Here is a 22,024-nt window from a genome sequence, read left to right on the forward strand (position 1 = left end):
AGTTTTAGTAATTATGGGTCTCTTTTGCAGCCTTGTGGTTATTAAACACGTTTAAGTGCCTGGAGTCAGAAAGGTTTCTAATGGGGGCGGGGTGAGGGGTGGAGAGGTAGGTGATTCAACCCTTAAGAAGGGTTGCTGCCCTGCAGAACAGTTGACATTGAACCATTGACAACTACTTGTTAACTCCAACTGCAGGGTGTCTAATGCCCTCTTCTGGCTGCTACAAGCACCTACACACATGTGGCATACACATTAATCAAAACAAATCTTAAAATGCTTTGGATTTGGATTTTTTTGGAATATTAGCATATACATGATGATATTTCTCATAGAGAGAATCCTAGCTTAATTCAAACTTTATTTACCCTTCATTTATATATAATATATATGAATATATATATGAATATATATATGAATATATATAATGGGGATAATTTTATGCAGTATTTTAATAATTTTATACATGAACCAAAGTCGTGTGTATTGAGCCATGAGGTTTATGGAATCATGTGAGTGCTCAAGAAATTGGCATTTTTGAGAATTTCAGAGTTTTTCTGATTCAGAACAGGTAGCCCATCCTTATCACCACACAGTATTTCTTTACAGTGAGAGTCATGATTCTGTGAATCCGTCCCCTGTGTTGGATATTGACTTTACAGATTTTTTTTCATAATTGACGATTGGAAACTTGCTTAAATACTTTGTGTGCTTCTTATTTCAATGGGTGATGAACCCACAAAATAGGAATCCGGCGAAAGGGCAATTACAGCAGCAGCATCGTGTGATAGTGCCACCTCCATTTTTAAATGCCTGTGTTAGAGATCCTGTCAAATCACAGGAGAAATCCTACTGGGATTGTTAAAACTCAATGACTAAATCATCTACGACTATGACCGTGTCAGCTCACCCTCCTTCCTGTGAGAATGGTGTGTGCTTGTGTTTTCTCCCCATCAGTGTTGGGGTTTTTCCATAGTTTTCGTCACACAAATTCTAAATATTTTAATTATTTTCTAGTATTTGAGGGCAGTTTTGTCCTTTGACATGGGAAGGGGCATCAATCCAGTAGTTTGTGATCAGGTAGTAAGCGTATTTATATTAGGGTTTTCAAAGCTGATAATATTAAACATTCTGTCATACAGATGTATGTGTGTTTAATTTGTGAGTAGACCTGTCAGTAGCTATGTCCTTGAGAAAGCTGGTTTCATGTGTACATGTTCTATGCTTTTCGTTAATTACTTGACCGTTCACTTGTCTTGGTGTGCTGGCTAGTTTTATGTCAACTTGACACAAGCTCGCGTCATCTGAGAGGAGGGAGCCTCAGCTGAAAAAATGCCTCCATAAGATCAGGCTGTAGACAAGCCTGTTGGACATTTTTTTAAATTAGTGATTGGTATGGAGGGACCAGTGCATTGTGGGTGGTGCCATCCCTAAGTGGTCCTGGGTTCTATAAGAAAGCAGCCTGAGCAAGCCACGTTGAGCAAGTCAGTAAGCAGCACCCTTCCATGGCCTCTGCATCAGCTCCTGCCTCCAGGTTCCTGCCCTGCTTGAGTTCCTGCCGTGGTTTCCTTCCGTGATGATCAGGATGTGGAAGTGTGAGCCAGAGAAACTCTTTCCTCCCCAGCTTGCTTTTTGGTCAGTGTTTCACCACAGCAATAGAACCCCTGACTAGGACATTGGATTTTCTGAATAGACACTGTTCAGCAGTGAAGATGACAGGCATAAAATGTAGGAACACAATGCATGATCTCCTGTAGTTCAACAGAGGACTGCAAACTTAAGAGTGCAGAAGGAAGCAGCAGGGAGAATGTTTCACAGAAGACATCAGCTCACATGATACACAGCTAAGCATGACACGGACAGAGCACTGCTACTCCTATGACTAGCTCTGGGTACTCTTGTCTGCAAAATAGAAAATGCCCCTCTACTTCACTCAAGATAACTACTTTTAAAAAACTGATGTATCTTTGTTTGTGTGTACATGGGAGGAAATGTGTGTATGTATGTGTGCCATATGTATGCAGGTGTCCACGGAGGCCGCACAAGGGTGTTGGATCTCCTGGAGATAGATGAACCTATGCGTTCTGGGAAACAAACCCAGGTTCCCTGCAAGAGCAGCCGATGCTCTTAACTACAGAGCCATCTCTCCAGCCTGATTATCGCTTCTTAAAATGTGCTTCTGGTATATTTTACTATAATCATTTCCTAATTATAAACAGTACTTAAAATTCTGTATTATATCCCACTTTGTAGTTAAAAAATTAAAAGAATCATACTGATGTACCCAAAACAAATCTCAGCATTTTGCATTTGCTGTCTCAAGGGAGGTGGGTTTTTAAAGACCTTAAGCTGTCTCCTTGTTATCTAGGTTAACTCATGGTACTTGGGGAGCTTGGCACATGCTTGTGCTCTGGTGTGGTAGCCCAATTGAGCTCATGGAATTGCCACCCAAAGAGGAACCACTGTGGCTTTTGCCATTTTCTCAGGCAATGAGAAGAAGGGACAGTTATAAAAATGAGTATGACATAGTCATCATCTTCACAACATTGAGTCTGGTGGTTGGATGGCACAGACGAATGTGCTGTGTGTGGATTTAACCATAATGAAATCCCCAGGAAAACACCAGTCGTATTGTTAATGACAACCAATGGGTACTGTACTCACCGAGTGGTTCTCTAGAACCTCCCAAGGACTCACAGTCAGCCTCATCATTATTTCAGTCAAATTCGTAGTAGTCCCTTGAGGTAGGTGCCGGAGTTCTTCCTCTTGGGGGAAAAGAGTGGCTGGAGTTTCTTCTCCACATTCTGTGTTCTAGAACTAGATGACTACCTTACAAAGGCCACCTCACCTTTATGTCCACTGATGAAGCTTCTCGTATGCATGAACACCAGGCTAGGAGCACATGTGGAATGTTGAATATGTTAGCCAACTAGGATGGAGTGGGTAGAAACCACCCGTTGCTGCTTGAAGGCCTGGGTATCTCTTCCTCAGAAGAGGGTGTCCATGGTGGAGAGAGTTGCTGTTGGAGTCATCTTGCCGAGGCTTCTCTTTGAGACACGTACTCTTCCCCTGACATTTCCACAGGCACTGCAGAGAACATTGGTCAGGCTGGAGGAACACTGACTTCCCTGCCCTCTCCAATGCCTCAGTAGCTGGGAGAGTTTTCAAAGGGACAGAGGAAGGTGAGCTGTTGGAAGTGGATGAACCCTCATGGCTACTCATTGTCCCTACCATGTCAACTTCCCCCATGGTGTGTCTATCTCAAGGGTGGGCTGTGTCTGAAAATGGATGCCTCTTGCCCGAGGAGAGGGACGTGTAACAAATAAACCTACCATTTTATCTCGAGGCCAGCTCATCTCAGTCCTTCCTTTCACAATCTGATTATTTCCTGGTCTCCCAAAGCCTTGTTGTGGCTCTAGCTCTTCAACTAAGCTAGGTGCTTTTGGCTGTGTTTGTGCATGCGTGCACAAACACACACACATACATACACACACATGTAGACCAAAGGTCAACATCAGATGTTTTCCTTAGACATTCTGCACCTTAGTTTTTGAGACAAGACTGTCAATCTACATCTCACTAATTCAACTAGACTGGCTGACCATCGAGCCCAGAGGATTCACAGGTCTCTAACTGCTGTGCCCACTCCCACGTGTGCACTGGAGTTAGTGGCTAGCTCCACCGTTCCTGGTTTTTAAGTTGGTGCTTGGGATCCAAACTCAGAGCCTTATGCTTGCACAGCAGGGGTTTTTACCTGCTGAACCATCTCCCTGGTTCATGCATTGTGTTGTTTTTAAAACAACACAAAACCCTTTCATCTGCTCCTGCATTCCTCAGTGCTGAGATAGTAAGTGTACAGTAAATTCTTGTAGTTTGCCACCATCGTGTCAAGGGAATACCTGGATGTACTAGCTGAACCACTTACAGTTTTCTATTTTTACATCCATTAAAGGCTTAGCTGTCACTACATTGAATTTAACCATATTTACCCTGAAAAGGAGGCCTTTAAATTTGGAAGAAGTGTGCTAAAGTTGGGCAGTGTACTCAGGGTGGGGACTAATTACAGGGTTCCGGAACCCCTCAGGTGGTTGGGCTGGTGGTTGGGCCTGACTGAAATGCTGCTTTCCTAAATTGGGAACAGCTGGGCTATAGTGCAAGCTAGTATAAGAGTCTCGGCTTCTCTTGGAGTGGTAAGGACTCCCTGCTCCTTGGAGCTTGTGGTACTTCAGCCAGAGGTGTCTTTCCTCGGCCACAGTAGGTAAGTGTCCCAAGAGGGACCACTGAATGCCAGTTTCTGTTGCTTGGTAGAAATTGTGATTATATCAAAATGTCATCAGTTTCCTGTGGCAATTTTAGGAAGTCTCCTTATGGCGACTTCAATCCCTTTCCCAAATGAGAAAAGGTTTTGTACATCTCCCGACCTTGTTGCTTTGAAGGTTGTTGACTTTGAATGCTTTGTGTGTGTGTCATATCTAGGATAAACTGAGGCACCATCGTTTTAAATGTTGAATGTGAATGTGTTGCTTTGCAGTCTGTTCATAAAAGAAGTCACTAAAGGAGTCATAGGTTTTTAATAGGAAAGTCAGAAACAGATCTGTTGTGGAAAATGCAGACATAAGAATTCAGTGATTTCCCAGAGTTTTCAAATCCTTTACATTTCTATTTTATTGTTTTGAAACAGGGTTTCGCACTTCAGCTTGAGCTAGCCTGAACCTTACTTACTATGTTGCCCTTACTTCAAAGTCACAGTACTCCTCCTGCCTCAGCCACTTGAATGCTGTCATTAGTGTGAGCCACCAAGTCCCACTATTTGCCCCTTTTTTCTTAGAAAAGATCCATTCTATTTCTAGTCCTTCCTTATCAGGAAGGAGTGGTGTCTCTGGACAGGTTCTAGCATATTATGATTTCATGGTTAGCAATTTGTGAGTGTCCGAAATGTTAGGTCCTGGCTTTATTGAAAGAAATTAACAGGGAATTGATTGTTAAGATGTTCTTATCTATGCTCACATCAGCTGAAGGAGAGACAAGAGTCCCAAAATTAAACGATCCAGCACTGTATAATAAATAAATCCAATCTCAGCATCTGATGATGTCTTGGTAGAGCAAGCACTTTGGTATTAATTAGTTTCCTTACTTTTGAGAATGTTTACATTTTGAATGGTTGGTAATTAAACAAGCCCTTTCTCACCTCATTTTCTTTTGTTCTCAGGAGGGACAATAGCATCTTCTGTGGGAAAGAGAATTGCCTTCCTTGTGTGAGTACACAGCAGATTGTTGTAGGGGAGAATTGAGAACCCAGAGGCCGTCTACATTTCCTATTAGCACACACAATCAATTCTAAGAGTCCATGTTGATCTTGGAAGCAGAAGGAATTAAGAGAGTTAAGTTTCCACGGAGACCAAGAACCTTACCATCTCCTATAGTTCTGAAGGTTGACAGACAATGGATATCATAGAGACAGCAAAACTTGAAGGTCATTTGGAAAATCAGACCAACGATTCTACCAACACTTACACAGGCCCTGCTGACACTGTAGAAGAAGGAAACAAAAATGGCAATGGTAAACCCAAGAGCTTATCCAACGGACTACGAAAGGGTGCCAAAAAGTACCCGGACTACATCCAGATTTCCATGCCCACTGACTCCAGAAACAAGTTTCCCCTGGAGTGGTGGAAAACGGGCATTGCCTTCATATATGCTCTCTTCAACCTTGTCCTGACAACTGTCATGATCACAGTCGTGCATGAGAGGGTCCCTCCCAAGGAGCTCAGCCCTCCACTCCCAGACAAATTTTTTGATTATGTGGACCGGGTCAAATGGGCATTTTCTGTATCAGAAATAAATGGGATTGTATTAGTTGGACTGTGGATCACCCAGTGGCTTTTTCTGAGATACAAGTAAGTATTGACTGATAACATATTTGGATTTAGGTTTTTTTTTAAAAGATGATGCGTTACTAAAATTATCTTTATCTTTCTCAGATTCTTTTAAGGCATTTAGTTTTACCCAGCCATTTGAGGAACGAAATTGTAGATAAACATAATTGAATCGATTCAGCTACTATTCCATAAGTGTTCATTGAGTGACCACATATGTCTTATGGAGGGGGACTGGTTTTTCAATTTACAGTGCAGAGCCCGGTTTCCAGTGATGTGGTGTCATATTCCTACCCTAAATCAAGGTGCTTGGAAATGCCTTTAATTCCACTCAGGAGGCAAAGGCAAACGTTCTTAAGCTTTCTTTCCTTTCTTGTCCTTTTCCTGCACAAAGTAACCAGTGTTTGTTTAAGAAGCTGAATTTGGAACTAGGCTTCGGTGGTTTGGGTTTTAGATTTCTAAAGTAAACTTACCGTCCTGCCTTCCTCTTGGCACCCCGAAGGAGAACATGGCTCAGTAGTCCAGCCCTGCATTCGTCAGTCCGTATCAGAACTGTACCAACCGGGTAGTGGGAAGCAAGATTTCTCACTGGACATCGCTCTGACATGCTTATTTCTGCTTCTCTGTACACAAAATTGGAGGCCACACAATTCCTCCATCCTCTCGTTTGTCATTTAGGTGTTTGCCTTCTACTGGATCCCATGAATTAAGTCCCTAAAATATACGTTTGAACAAAATACCTGCAATCTAGGGTTTGAAAAAATGTGAAGCATGGGAACCCCCTCAATACAGCTTCAAAATCCAAAGTCAAATAAGAGTTCCGTGTTAGTGCCACAAGGTCGCTTTTAGAAGAGAGAATCAAGTTGACTGTTGCTTTGTAATTAGAAGAGTTCAACCTGCTTTTCTCAAAGACTTGCCAAAAGCAACCCTGTAGTTTTCAAAACTTGCATGGCAAACTGAAGCTGCCCAGATGCAGTTTTCCTTATTGTGACTCTCAAAATTTTTCAATATTTTTAGATAAGAGGCAGAGCTACCAGTTGCCTGTTACTTAGAAATGAACTGCTGCCGCATGTGTCATTGTGGCATTCTTCATGCTAAAAGCAAGGCTGTAGTTATTGACCATTAGTTTTCTTTTTAGTGTCTGGGAATTGACACGGACCATCATAGGGCTTGCATAGATTATGGATGGCCCCTTTCTCCTTCAATCTGTATGTAAAAGCTGTTCATATTCACATTTGTGTGAAGAACTATTTAGTCAAGTGCGGAACTGGATTCTGTCCTGCACCTGAGCCTTCTTCTTGGTTTATGCGAGATCTTGTTATAACCATGTCAAAACTCATGGGCATGGGCTGGGAATGTTGTTCAGTACACCATCCCCTTCACTCACACGCATGAAGCCCTGGGTTAAATCCCCAGCCAACAAAGAAAAATATAAAAAAGGAACAATAGGAAAGCTCTGATCATTACACATTGATAGTGAAATTTCTCACTGTCTCCTATGAATCATGTTCATTTGCTACATGTTGATTAAAAAGAAAATATCCATTAAAAGAAAACCACTCAGGGTCGCTTACATAGGCCATGTACCTTATACCCACTGCTAAGGTAACCAACAGCGCTGATTTTGTTTGACATTTCATTTTTGAAGTAGATTTGGGCCTTGGATTTTGGTAACTGGTGGAATAATTCTCATAGCTTTTTCAATACTCTAGCCAAGTGAGAAATCCTGCCCATCCCAGCCTCTCTCAATATGTCCTTATTTTATTTTATTTCTTTCTTTATTCTCTTCTTGGTTCTCATACCCAGGATCTCACACATGCCAGGCAAACCTCTACCATGGAGACAACTCTCCTGTCTCTTTTTCTTTCAAAAACTCAGAGGGAAAACACACCATGAGGAGTTCTTTTTTCTAAGTAAGACTGTGGAGTGAGTGTTTCACCTAAGTGAGTCCTCTGTTCTGGGCACAGAACGCTGGAATGAATGTAATTGACTCATAATAATGTTTCCTTATTTCTTGTTGTCTAATAGCATGAAGCACAATTCAGAGCAGCACTCCTGGGGACGGGGTTTGGGGCTGAATCACAGAGTGAATTGCTTTCACTTAACCAAGGGAAAACAGCCAGCTCTGTTGACTATTCCTTTTCAGTACTAAGACAACAAAGCTAGGTTCCCAAGTTTTTAGTAAGCCTACTTCTTTCATTTTCCCTCACCTGAAACCCTAGAATGTTCTTGAAATAGCTATCTGTGGCAGACAACTAAAATAGATATTTATATGTATATTTTTTTAAATTAGAAGTCCTAGCAGTTACCGGAACTTGACCTTGGTCGCTGTAAGAACAGTGTCTTGGAGAAAACTTAAAACATTCCTCATCTCTGAGGCTGCCTGTTATTCTAGAGTCTTCTGGTCAGTGATGGTTTGGAAAGCTTGAGAGCTGTGAGGGTGAGAAACCCGGTGGAATGTTCTGGAGAAGTTTAAAAGGAGGTGGGCAGTGTGTTCCCACTCATTGCCGTGTTCAAAGCCAGCACTTACAGATGTACCAGAAGGGGGGCTGTCACCGTGTGCTGGAACCCAGCAAGAGCCCACAGGCCCTTTCCTCCCATGCCGGTGCCCACAAGGCAGTCATGCTGTGGGCACAGCCCTGGGGTTTGGAGGTTGTGAGCTCAGTCGGCTTCTAGAACCACAGGCTTAGGCTGAAGACTCAGAAGAGCCTAGAGCCGCAGTCAAGAAAACATTTTGTCTTTATTTCTTGACCCATCTCCTTTTCCATTTAATTTTATTATGTTTTATTTTGATTTTTGAGATAAAGACTGGCCTTAAGTTCACTATGTAGTGAGTGTTGACCTTAAACTATTGATCCTCCCTGCTGCGATGTCCCAGATGCAAGATGTTGGTTTATGCAGTATTAGAAATCGAATCAGGGACTTTTTGTACACAGCAAATATTCTAACATATAAACCACATCCCCAGTCCTTTTAATTTTTCACTGGTACATAAACACTTACAAAACTGGATTCCATAGTGAGGTATTAAGTATACATTCATGTGTGTACTATGTGACATTCCAAGTCAAGCATGCCTCTCTTTAGACACTTTTATTAAAATATTTTTAAATTTTACTTTATTTTATGTATATGGGTATTTTACATGCATGTATGTCTAAGCATAATGTGCAAGTCTGGGACACACAAAGACCACAGAATCCTCTGGAACTGGAGTTACAGATAATTGTGAACTGCCATGTAGGTGCTGGGAATTGAACCCGTGTTCTCAGTAAGAGCAGCCAAGACCCTTAGCCACTGAGCTGTTTCTCCAGCCTACTTTACTCAATGCCTTCTAACTTATTTTTGAAATACAGAGTACATTGTTAACAGTAGCATTTTGCTAGATGCAATATTTCAGCACATCTAATTCCTAACTGTGACTTAGTACACATTGATCAACCTTCCCACACAGCCCCTGTGCTCAGCCCCTCTGAGACCACCTTTTTTCAGTTTGGCATAGGGGTGAAATTATTCTGTGCTTAACTTTCTATGCCTGACTTAATATGGCCTCTAGTCCCATCCAAGTTGTCGCAAATGACAGGATTGAACTCTTTTTCCCATGTCTGAATAGTATGATATTGTATATACACATGGTCTCTTCTTTATCTGTTCATCGGCTGGTGGCCGTGTAGACTGTTTCCATTTTGTGGCTGTCATAAATAATGTTTTAATAATGCTTCAATAAATGATAGTGCAACCTTGTTCAGAAAAAGGCAAACAATTCTAACCCTTGTGCTCCTTTTTATTTTCTTTTGCCATTTAAAAATCAATAGTGAATAAGATAATAGCGAATCAATCCAGTAGTTACGTTGGACATGTTGACAATATAACTCACTGAAAACCTATCCAGTCAGAGAAAACAATTCATGGCTAAATTGTCAGAGTATCTCTGGATGGTCCCAATTAAAAATCTTGCTTACATAACTAGGGTTTAATGAGTTGTCACATTTCCCTGTGTATCCAATTATGTGATGTCACCTGATCCATTAGATTATTCCTCTATGGCCACAGCTCACTTACACCTCTGATGTGTTCCCTAGAGGGTTTTGTTAATCGGTGAGTTGACTGAAAACAGAGGGAGGTTTATTGAATTCCCTGGCAAAGGAAGACAGTTTTTAGGAAAGGAGACTGTATAGACTCTTCACGATCTTAAGTTTCCCATGTCCCCACATTCTTAGTTCTTCAGGCCCCCAAATGACTTAAATATACTTCAGTGTCTAAATCTTTATGGAGGTGGAATCAGTCTCACTATGGAATTATGGGATGGGCAGCTCACAAGCCTTAAAAAATTCTGTAAAATTGGGTTTTATTTGTTTAATTCCATTGTTTCTGTTATTTTCAGTCAATTAAACATTGATTTACTTTGCGTTAGAAATACAGGGAGACAAGGATGGTAGCTTGCACCCATAATCCTGGCTCTCAGAGGCTGAGGCGGGATCATGAGTTTGAGGCAAAACTTGGGTATATAGTATGATCCAGACTAGCTTGGACTGGAGTGACACCCTGCTCTCTTTCCCCCCCTCCAGTAAAATGAATTAATAATAAGACAGACAACTGGTAAACCTGTTTCTCCCTATCCCTGTGTTGCCTTTAGGTCCATAGTGGGGCGCAGATTCTTCTTTATCATTGGAACTCTATACCTGTATCGCTGCATAACGATGTATGTCACTACGTTACCTGTGCCGGGAATGCACTTCCAGTGTGCTCCAAAGGTAAGCCTCTGGGTCTCACAGAGAGGAACCAATCAATAGAGCAATCCCAAAGCACCCACTCTTTCCCACATTCCTCTATAACCTTCACAGGTCTGTGTTGCAACCCAGCATACTGTCTAATTTGTTTTAGATTGGGGGAAACAAAGTGTTCATTAAGGATTTTACATTTTCACATAAAATGGAAGAATGGATTGATTTTCTTTTCTTTCTTTTTTTTTCTTTATTATTTCCCCTGCAGGTGGGTTGTTGTTTGGTTGATTTTTCAAGACAGGCCTGCCTCTGCCTCCCGAGTGCTGGGATTAAAGGCGTGCGCCACCAACGCCCGGCTAAGAATTGTTTTTCTGTTATCTAAAAATCTGACGTTTGACTTTGGTGTCTTCACTTATTTATATATCTGAGGCATTCATTCTTTAAGGATGGCACTTATAGTCCTGGGCACTGTAGTGACCAAAGCACATGCCCTCCCCTAGAGCTTCTATTCTTTCAAGGAGCAAATAATCAATAAATTCACAGTGTATCACATGATGTTAAGTCGAGTGATTGCCACAGAAAAACAATAGGAGCTTTTCTACAGAAAGGTCAGGAAAAGCTGTTAAAAAACATAACCTTGACAGGAAGAAAGGGAGGGAGCTAGCCACATGGGTGGGGTGGGAGTCACAGGCCAGGAAAACAGTTTACCTGCATTGGGTTCAAGGAACAGCAGGCAGGGGGAGGGTCAGCAGCACCGCCACAGGCCTCAAAGGTTTTCACTGCTGTGTGCCTCGGTGGTCACGATTGTGGAATTGATGTCATTTAATCCAGGACACATCTTGCAGGTCAGATTGACAGAACATAACTAATGGTGTGGATAAGGTTTGAAAAGGAAAAGTCAAGGACCACTCCAGATGATTAACCATTGGAAAGATGAGTAGGCTTTGCTGTCTTAGAAGGGGAGTTAGTGTCTTCACACAGCATCCGGGCACAGGAGGGCCGTTCTTCACCTTAGACCCCTGTGCACTCTGCTCTATGGAATGGAAACTTGCCGATCATGTGCTTTCTGGACAGGGGAACCAGGGCTAACATTAGACTTCACCAAACACTAAGCAGATGTCAAGAGGGAAGGAGGACGGAGCTGATCTGGAGAAACCAGCCATCTCCCTTACCAAATATAGGTGTGGTTTGGCAAGGCAGTAATTTCCTAAAGCCATCAAAGCAGAGTGTGTCTGTAATTAAAACAGTGCACACATTGAATTTAAACACTGACTGGGTTTGACTGAAACTAATTTGAGACATGCGAGCTCAGAAGCATAATGAGCAAACAGTATTACAGTGTGGTCAGTGGGGAGGTGGCCACCGCAGAGGGAGGCAAACCCTTCCTAGGATTGGATGAGGTTAGCAGGGAAGGGTCACTGATGAGAGAAAGGCAGATTGGAGGTCGCCCTTCGTGGATGAGCTGCAGGTTTCCAAAGCCAGAGCAGTGAATATGCTGTGGTAGGACCAAGCTGCAGACCCGCCAGTAGGGGGGTTCCTGCTCATCACCAGCCACGTTCAGAGGGCAGGCCCTCCCGAGAAGAGGCTGCAGTTGCCTGGGACCCTGATCTGTAAGCGGACACGTGCCTCTCCCTGTCCAGCTGAAGGAGATGTGGTATATAGAGAGCAGGAACCAAAGTTGCATTCTAAATTTGGCCCAAAGCTGCTTCGACGCTTGTGGCGGGCCACAAGGGTCTTCGATAGCTACCTGTTTCCTGTGTTGGAACGGCTGGTGAATGTCCTTCAGAGTGAGCAATGACAGACCGGCACATGCCGGAACCTCTCTCTGTGAGAGGGCGTCCCTGTCTAGAAACGGACGGACGGCTTGCACAACTTATCACTCATCGCTGGCTCTTGCAGCTAGGCCGGCAGGTTTGGCCTCCTCTCCCCTTTGAGCCTTCTCTTAGTCTACTTCATACACCCACCCAAGCTTCTGCTTACAGCGTAGTCTCTGTTTTCTTCAGTGTGTGCCTAAGTGAAAGTTGGCCCAGTTGTGAAATGATCTTGTTTTTCTAAGTCATTCTCTATAGAGATAGAGACATGTTCCTTTCCCATGGAAGCCCTGTAGGGTGAGCTTTACCCTCACTCACCATGGCTGTACTTGTCCAAAGGGTTTTCCTTTTTAAAAAAATATAATTTTTCTCTTTTATTATTTAAAACTATCATACATGTGTATTATGTGAGGTTTTTAAATTGAAAATTGATTTTTTTTATATAAACCTTCATTCTATCCTTTCTAGTTCCGCCCCACATCCCCCATACAGATCCATGGCCTTTTCATCTCTCTCAGAAAGCAAACAGGCTTCTGAGGAAATATAATATGATAGATATGGTAGATAAAACAAAAATAAACATCAGAATAGAACAGAACAGAAGTAAAAGAGCCCAAGAAAAGGCATAAGAAACACATATAGACATGGAGACTCACTCGCTTGTATACTCAGGAATCCTGTAAAAACACAAAACAGGAAGCTCTATACTATATGCTGCACAAAAGACATGAAGAGAGAAGAGAGAGAGGAGAGCGTGGAGAAGGGAGGGGAGGGGAGAGAGAAGAAGGAGCCAGGAGTGGTACACACCCTTAACTCCAATACTTAGGAGGCAGAGGCAGGTGGATCTCTGTGAGTTCGAGGCCAGCCTGGTCTACAGAGTAAGGTCTAGGACATCCAGGACTACACAGTGAAACCCTGTCTTGAAAAATCAACCAAACAACAACCCCTCCCAAAGGAAATAAAATAAAGAAAAAGCCCTGGCGTGACATTATGAGATGCTATTGAGCATCTAAAGATGCTATTGAGTTTATTTTCTGTTGGCATCTACTGTGGGCATTCAGCCTACCTTTAAGAGTAGTTTTTTTGCCCAGTGGAACTCTCTTGAAGAAAATGAAATTTTCTTCTGCAAGTGATTACCAATTGGAGGTAGCTTCTGGGTTAGGGATGGGGGCATGTGTCCACTCTGCTCTCGGCTCCAGACCCCATTTGGTGCAGACCCTGTGCGAGTTTCCTCAGTCTCTGAGTTCATAGGTATGTATGTCTTGCTGTGTTTAGAAGGTCTTGTTTCCTTGGTGTCTTTCAGCCCCTCTGTTTCTCACAGTCTTTCTGTCTCCACTTGCCAATGGTTCCTTGAGCCCTGAGGGGAGGGATTTGATGGAGACATCCACTTATGGCTGGGTGTTCTAAGGTCTCTCCTCTGCATACTGTCTGGCTGTGGGTCAAAGGGCTTTTTTTCTTTTTAATGGGAGGGACAGTGGTGAAAGTTTTCTTGTTTGTCTGCAGCCCCCTTGGACTGGTCTGAACATAGTTTGCTTTTGTGGGAAGTAGTCTATGGGAGTCACAGTTGGAGGAACCCTTAAGAATGGTGGGGCGCATATGTTTGGGTGTTTTGATTTATTCTTCTTTCTTAGGTTTCTGCAGCTTAACTTTCCATCTGGTAGCTAGCTGCCTGGACTGGTGTCTGAAAACAAGGGGATGAGTAGGCATGAGTGTTGTGTGATGTGTGGTACAGGGGCCTCAGGGACTTGAGGTAGGCCTGGAAAAGATCACCAAGGTCACCCGCCAGCCCTCTGACTTCACTGTCCTCCCTCCCTTTCCTAGGCTTGCCCTGCTTGCTTCCCTTCCTTTCTTCTCATGAAGTTCTCCTCAGCATTTTTAAATCCCAATGTTCATCTCATTACCAGTGATAGAAAGGGTGTAAGGGTTAAGCTAACGGAGTGGACCAGTGAGATAGCTTAGTGGGTAGAGAAAGGCGTTGCTGCCAAGCCCGTGAGCTGAGTTCGATCCCCGGGACACACATTGTGAAAGAAAAGAGCCAACTCACATGGGTTGTCCCCTGAATCCCACATGCCTGCTGTAGCGTGTGCGGGTGCAATGGTCTCTGTGTGCCTCCCCACACAAAATTTGCAAGGAAAGCAAGAGAGGTTCTTCCTCTGTTCAATAACTATCCAACCAAAGGCCACCGGGAATGCCCTTGCAGTCTTTTTCACAGGAGGCGTGGCCCAAGATGCCCAGTGGGTATCTGAACCTGCAGATAGTACTGCACACTGTGTATACTTTTCGGTGTGTGTGTGTGTGTGTGATTAAATTTCTAAAGTAGGCACAGTAAAGAATTTAAAATAAGTAATGATAAAATAGGAGGAAATGCTAATATATTGTAATAAGCGGTACAGTTCTTTTGTCTGGGGATGCAGCTTTGGACATCATGTGTGCCCCTTTCTGTTTGCTCTGTTGTGGGTAGTTTTTATACCAGTCTCATGACAGGAAAAGGATGATGGCCCCTGACAGTGCCGATGACTGTATTGTATTTCTCATATCAAGGCCCTGGTGCTTCATCTGATATATTTCATCTGAATCCCTTTTGGGGAGTTCCTGAAGTCAGTCTTGTGATCTGCCAGCAGGCTTCTGTGGGCCTTTGAGAAGGCAACGTAAGAGCTAGGGACAACGCAACTGCCAGCCTTGTGAGCCAGGAAGAAGAGAAGATGGGGGGAGAAAGGGGTGGGCCCCACATCCCTATGAGGTTCGCGGCAGAGAGCCAAAGATCTCCCAGAAGGTTCCATAGCTTAACATGTGCTCCCTCCTCCCTCTTAGTCCTTTCACCCCCAACCAGGTGGGCTTCAAACTCAGAGATCCACCTGCCTCTGCCTCCAGGAGCGTGAGCACTGGAGTCAAAGGAATGCACCACCATGCCTGGCGATTAATGGCTGCCTCCTAATAGCATCACGCTGCTACTGTAGAGCTAATCTTTACATGTGACAGACCTCACCCAGATCTTAGTGAGGACTGTCCATGGCTGGGAACTCATCGTGTTTTTGCCATCTGTGCATGCTTGAAGCAAACCGTAAGGCAAAATGTCTCAGAAGCCTCAGCCCCTCGCTACACAATTCTGCTCTGAGTCATTTCGGTGTAGCAGTTTATTAGGAGCTGGGCAGCTGCATGTTTGCCTTTTTACCCAGGTTTCTTAGTAGCAGGTGGCTTCCTGTAGTCATGGTAACGTCCCCCTGAAGGAGATGTTTTAGGCAAAGATCCTGGGTATGGTTCCTTCATGTGCTGGGCGGGGCTGTGAGCTACCTGCTCCCCACATCCACCTGTACACACCCTCCTTCACAATCAGGTGTCCACTCTGGCAAGACACACACACCAGTGTTTGCTCTACCAGTCTAACCACTGATACAGCCGGACTGCTGTGTTTCGGGGACCAGAGTTCAGAGGCAGGGATCTGAGAACAGCGAAAGCAGGCATGCCACCAACCTGTCCCCAAGATCCCAAATGGCTAGTCAGTGCCAGCCCTTCTGTGTTTCTCCTACTTGTAGGCTGCCACTGTCACTCTCTCGCTTCCCGGGTGCCATTCTTAGATGACCCAACCCTGATTTCCTCCATATTGTGTTCCCCTGCAACTGCACCCCCCAGCCTCCCAGCATGCCTCTTCTAAGTTCCTGCCACATATTCTGACTTACTCTTTCCTACATGCTTCAATTTTTATAGGCTGTACAGTGTTAAACTACTGCTGGACATTCCTGCCCTAGGTGGTTATTATTTCTTATGACATCATTGTGATTTAGAAAGGCTGTTTTGTGTCCTTGACCCCAGTGTAGAACCTAGATTGCTTGTGGCAGGCTTTCCTGGTCAGAGCTGTGAAAGCTTGCTGGTTCAGTCCCTAATGTGTCACTTCCAAACCTACTTAAATTATGGGATGAGTATGCTGTAACCTGTTTCTAGCATACACCAATGAGGCTGTCTGTACCCTTGATGCCGCCCACTTAGCACAAGGTACCAATAGATGTGATGATGGCCCCAACCTCACTGACTTCTGCCGAAAGGAAGCAAAGTAGCTCCAGTCTGCTTTTTAGCACATAGTGGTGAGGTCATTGGTTATTAATATTTTTAAAAGCTTTGCCCAAGGACACAACACCACTAAAACATATTGTTAGTAACATACTGAATAATTTAAAGCATGTCAATAAATCCTGCCAGCATAATGAGGAGAACCTTCAGGTGTTTCCTCTTGGAATATTTTTGACTTTTTATGTTGAAAGAGAAAATGTAAAAAGCAGATAAAGATCCCAACCTGGTGTCTTTTCTAACTGAAGCATGGTTCTGAGCATCTTGTAAGCTTTCCCCTGTGTTTTGTGTCCCTCAGCTCAACGGAGACTCTCAGGCAAAGATACAGCGGATTCTCCGGTTGATTTCTGGCGGTGGGTTGTCCATAACGGGATCGCACATCCTGTGTGGAGACTTCCTCTTCAGCGGTCATACAGTTGTGCTGACGCTCACTTACTTGTTCATCAAAGAATGTAAGTCATAGTTCATCTCTCACGGAACTGACAGCTGTGGTGGGCGGGGTCCCAGGGCCCCGACTGACTCAGGATGGGATCCCTTGTGCTGGGATGACAGTTGGGAGAGGGACAGATGTAAACACTGTGCACACATACACTTTGTCATTCCACCTAGTCATTTGTGACCTGACGCCTCAAGGGTGAGAAGCCCTGGCTGTGGTTTCTTCTAGCATCTAGTATGCCTCCAGATACCCCCTTCTTCCTTAATGCTTCGAAAGGCAGGAAGTTCTTAATACCAAGACCAGAGAGGGCAAGCATGATGGTGAACACCTTCAATCCCAGAACTTGGGAGGCAGAGGCAGGTGAATATTATAAGCTCAAGGTCAGCTTGGTCTACATAGTGAGTTCTAGGCTAGCCAGGGCTATAAAGTGAGACCTTGTCTCAAAAATTTTTTTCAGAATGGGAGGTGGAGTGAAAAACAAATGAAATGATGAATGTTTTAGAAAAAGACCAGTACACTCTTAAGACAAAATCAAATGACCTTTGACTTAGTTGCCAGACACGTCTGTCCTATGATTCCCAATAATTCACATGTATTTCCTCAATAATAATTCACATGGATTTCCTCAATTTTATTCACATACTTGTCCTATTTTATTCCAATGTGGCCATTCATCATTTCCCAGCTGCTGCCTCTGCAGTGCTAGGGTATTTTGTGGAACATCTCGTCCTTATGAAGCACACAGACAAGGAATTGGAATCTCTTTCCATAGCAATACACCGAGTTCCCATTATGTAAAGCCCTGGTATTTTGTAGTAGCACGTTGTTTTAATGTTTCTAGTTGTTTAATTTTTCAACTTGACTTGCTTTGCTTGCTTGAAATGAGGTCTTACTATATAGCATAGGCTGGCCTGGGACGCACAGCCCTCCTGTGTTGTGTCCTAAGTGCTTTCCAGTGGCTCTCATTGCTCACTAAAGAGCTGTTGCTGGTTCTCTCTGCCTGAAAGACTCCTTGGTGTTGCTTTCTGAGTGCTAACCATTCCCTCCATTCTTTTGAATGGCAATGCTTCTTTCCCATGTTTGCATCACTGTGGAGTGTTCCAAAATGTCCTGTGCCCAGTGTTTCCAGAAGCTTCTCTCAGTTCTCTTTGCTTGGCATGGACAAAAGAGCTTTGGGCATTGTCTTAGTTACTTTTCTGTTGTTGTAAAGAGACACTGTGACCAAAGTAATTTATAAGAGAAACAGTTTAATTTGGGACTTGCTTACAGTTTCAGGGAGTGAGTAGAATCCATGACTCTCATGGTTGGGAGCATGGCAGCAGGCAGGCATGGCACTGGAACAGTGGCTAAGAACTTGAGAGCTTGTTTGGAGGTTCTAGTAGGGGAGCGCAGCTACTCGTATACCCTTGACCGAAGACCGGTCCTCCTCTATTCGGGGAAGGTCGTCCTCTTCGACCGAGCGTGCAGCTTCGGGAGGGACGCACATGGAGCGGTGAGGGAGGAAGGGGACACCCGCCTAGCCAGCCAGATCAGCCGAATCAACCCTGGCGATCAGTGGGGTGACAGATGTCGCAGCCAGATCGCCCTCACATCCCAGTGGCTAAGAACTTAACGTTTGTAAACAACAGCCATGAAGCAGAGAGAGAGAGACAGACAGACAGAGAGACAGAGACAGACAGAGAGAGAGAGAGGAGAGAGACAGAGAGAGAGAATGAGAGAGAGAGAGAGAGAGAGAGAGAGAGAGAGAGAGAGAGAGAGAGAAAGCACTCTAACTAGGAATGAAATGGGCTTTTGAAACCTCAAGAACCAATCCCCAGCACCACACCTCCTCCGAGAAGGCCACACCCCCTAATTCTTCCCAAACAGTTCCATCAGCCTTGTATGGAGCATTCAAACACACGAGCCTGTGAGGGCCCTTCTGACTCAGTTCACCACCATTGCTTTCCTCCCCTCTTTGGCCTCTCATTACTCCAAACAGGTTGAGTTACATGTAGGCTTCTTAACACCTTTGTATTAATGGCCCATGGGTTCTGTACTTATCCCGCATGGCCACGCACACTACATGTTGGGGGACAGTGTACTACATCCCTCCACAAGTCCCAGGGAATCCTCATTTAATGGAATTCCTGTTTCTAATCCACAATTATTAGTTATAGCAGTGTGTATTTATGGTTCTAGTTCTAACTGTTGCCCAAGGAAGTTCCACCCATGGAGGGTCCATCATTTTCTAGTCCAGAGGTACACTCTCCAATATCATGGGATGCTTACAGAAGATGGGTGGGTAGGTGTTGCGTATTGTAGTAAAGGCACTCTGTGTTGAAAAACATAAAGTAGTGAAAAGAAAATGTCCTGGGAACTTAGTGTCAGTTTATTCAATATCTAAAGAGCAAGTGACATGACCACAGACAGTAATAGTTCTACGCCTAGCACTAATCTATGTTCTTTTGTTTTGTTTTGTTTTTTGAGACAGGGTTTCTCTGTATTGTTTTGGAGGCTGTCCTGGAACTTGCTCTGTAGACCAGGCTGGCCTCGAACTCACAGAGATCCGCCTGCTTCTGCCTCATGAGTGCTGGGTTAAAGGCGTGCGCCACCAACGCCCGCCTCTAACTCTGTAGTCTTTGCCACCCCTCCACTTCCCTCTATCTGTGTATACAGGAAGTGACCTGGCTACCATATACAACTCCAGTATTTTAGGATTAAGGGTTGAAACTCAATCTGACTCCAGAGATTGTGGTCTTAATTTCTCGGTTCGGTTTAGAGATTTTTAAGCTGGGGTGATGGCTCAGACAGCAAATTATTTGCTGTTGCAAAACAAGGGGACCTGAGGTTGAATCTCTGCTGTTCCTGTTAAAAACTGGATGTAACAGCACATGCCTGTAATTCCAGCATTGGGAGTATGGAGACAGTGTGGAATTGGGGGGTGGGGTGTCCCTGGGGCTTGCTGGCAGCTAGCCTTGCTGGATCTGTGAACTTCGGGTTCAGTGAGAGACCCTATCTCAAGCTCAAATTAAGGCAACGAGCAACTGAGGAAGATCCTTGGCATTGACCTCTCCAGTCAGTTTATACACACACACAGACAGACAGGCAGGCAGACAGACAGGCAGGCATACATGCACTCATGCACACACACACACACACACACACACACACACACACACACACACACACACACGCAGCAAACACACAAAGAAGGAAGAAACAGAGAAGCCAGTTCAAGTTGTCTGATCTTATGGGATTGTTTAAGAATAGTCTACTTAATGATAAACCAGGCATAGTTTTCATTCATCTTTCCCTTCAGAGCAAGTAGAAAGGCAAGCCATGATTGCTTCTATATATGATATGTAGAAACGTAGAGTTCCCCATGGCTTTTTTTTTTTATGAGACAGGGTTTCTCTGTATTGTTTTGGAGGCTGTCGGTCCAGCCTGGCCTCGAACTCACAGAGATCCGCCTGCCTCTGCCTCCCGAGTGCTGGGATTAAAGGTGTGCGCCACCACTGCCTGGCGGCATGGTTTTTTTTTTAAGTTATATACATTTACATGTGTCATGGGAAGAATTATATTTTTTCTAGCAACTTTTGATGCAAAATTGATAGAAATTTAGCTGCATCACTGGCCTCTGTGTACACAGGGCAGTCTCTGTCTGCACCGGCTGAGTCATACCTGCCTCGTTTCCCTAAGTAGGCAGTGTCTCCGATGGTTTTGGGAAGTCTGCTTCTAGAAGATGTGTTGTTTAGATGTGATTACTCTCCTACCTTTTGATCATTCTGGGTTCTTTCCTTGCTAGCACTCTTGTTGAAAGTGGATTAAAATTCAGTTGGGAGAATGTACTGGATCAGGACCATTTCATTAGTTAACATGAAAGGGTTTAATTACGCCAATATGCTTGTGGAGCCTGGAGTCTTTCAAAACTGTGCCTGCAGAAAACAGCATGGCTGTTAATACTAAATGTCTGGCCTCATCTTCAATGGATTTTCTTAGTGCTTGTCATAAGTTCTTTGTCTCTGTTTAATGCCACCTCTGCTGGGAGTCCCACACAGACAGTGAAGTCCACTTGTTGTCACCTTTTCACTTGATATTATCCCTGTGGCTAGAATGAGTGAACCAAAAGGAGTTTCATGTGCCATTTTGGCTTCAAAATAGCTTCTACTAGCTGGGTACGTGTAATCTTAATACGAAGGAGGCTGAAGTGGGAGGATTGTTGGTTTAAGGCTAGCCTGGGTTATATGTCGAGATACTTTCTCAACAATAAATAGGAGCAAAAAAAAAAAGATAATCTTATTCTTGGTGCAGGGAGAGAGGAGAGTGGGCTGTGATCTCAGTGTGGTAGCATCATAGAAAATGCATTTTCATAGGACACTCAAGTTTTCCCAGAATTCCTTAAAACCCTATTTCCAGTGCCACCGGCAGTAAAATAGTCATTCTAGCCGCATCATTACTGCTTACCCATTTCAGTTCTAACGCCTGCAAACATTTTGAACTGTTTATAAGTCTCTGATGACCTACGGGTAGGAAAGTAGGTCAGACATGAAGCTTCAGGAGGTTGGGGGGTGTGGAACTGGAGAATACATTTAATGAGACCTTCGGCATTGTCTCGGTTGCCTCGGTGTTCAGGCTTCTATTGCAGTAGTCACTGGACTGGATCTCGGCACCCCGAGGCCTCTCCTGGCATTGAAATCCTAGGATTCTGCAAGCTGTCTTGGGGGAACATGGCTGCAGGATGAGGAAGAAACTGAAGTGAGAATCACTAGGGCTGCGGTCCACTTGGGATCCCCAGAGCTATAGCTGACTGATCAAAAATCATTTTGTGTTCGAATGATAACTGGTAACCGTTTAGGCCGCTGTCTGAAGTTCTGGGGGTCGAGCGTTTTGCTCTTCAACCACTCATTTACAATTGAGCATGTAAACAAAGTGTAATAGGAAGTTGATTTTAGTCTGTTAGATCATTAAACTCTTGTTGTGAGGCAGTGACGCTTTAGAAAGAAAAGGAAGAGGACCAGATGGCACACAGTAGGGATACAGTGTCAGCCATGTCTTTCACGAACACTTATGTGAGAAGGACTTAGGGTTGTGACCGTGTTAACCCGATGAGCGCCACCGTTCTCCCCCATATGGTCAGTG

At 44.0% G+C, this 22,024-nt stretch overlaps 1 protein-coding gene across 5 annotated transcripts in view; it reads left to right on the forward strand.

Annotated features, from left to right (window-relative positions):
* The window catches only part of Sgms2 (sphingomyelin synthase 2), a 70,784-nt gene that overhangs the window by 42,493 nt on the left and 6,267 nt on the right, over positions 1-22,024 (forward strand). For all 5 annotated transcript variants that reach the window (XM_013122612.3, XM_040751779.1, XM_013122613.3 and 2 more), the window contains exons 2-4: positions 5,207-5,894; positions 10,510-10,627; positions 16,769-16,922. In XM_013122612.3, the coding sequence (XP_012978066.1) occupies positions 5,440-5,894; positions 10,510-10,627; positions 16,769-16,922 (727 nt within the window). In that variant the 5' untranslated portion in view covers positions 5,207-5,439. The remainder of the gene's footprint in view (positions 1-5,206; positions 5,895-10,509; positions 10,628-16,768; positions 16,923-22,024) is intronic.

This window comes from Mesocricetus auratus, unplaced genomic scaffold (genome assembly GCF_017639785.1).
Source record: "Mesocricetus auratus isolate SY011 unplaced genomic scaffold, BCM_Maur_2.0 Super-Scaffold_100009, whole genome shotgun sequence".
Classification (NCBI taxonomy): domain Eukaryota; kingdom Metazoa; phylum Chordata; class Mammalia; order Rodentia; family Cricetidae; genus Mesocricetus; species Mesocricetus auratus.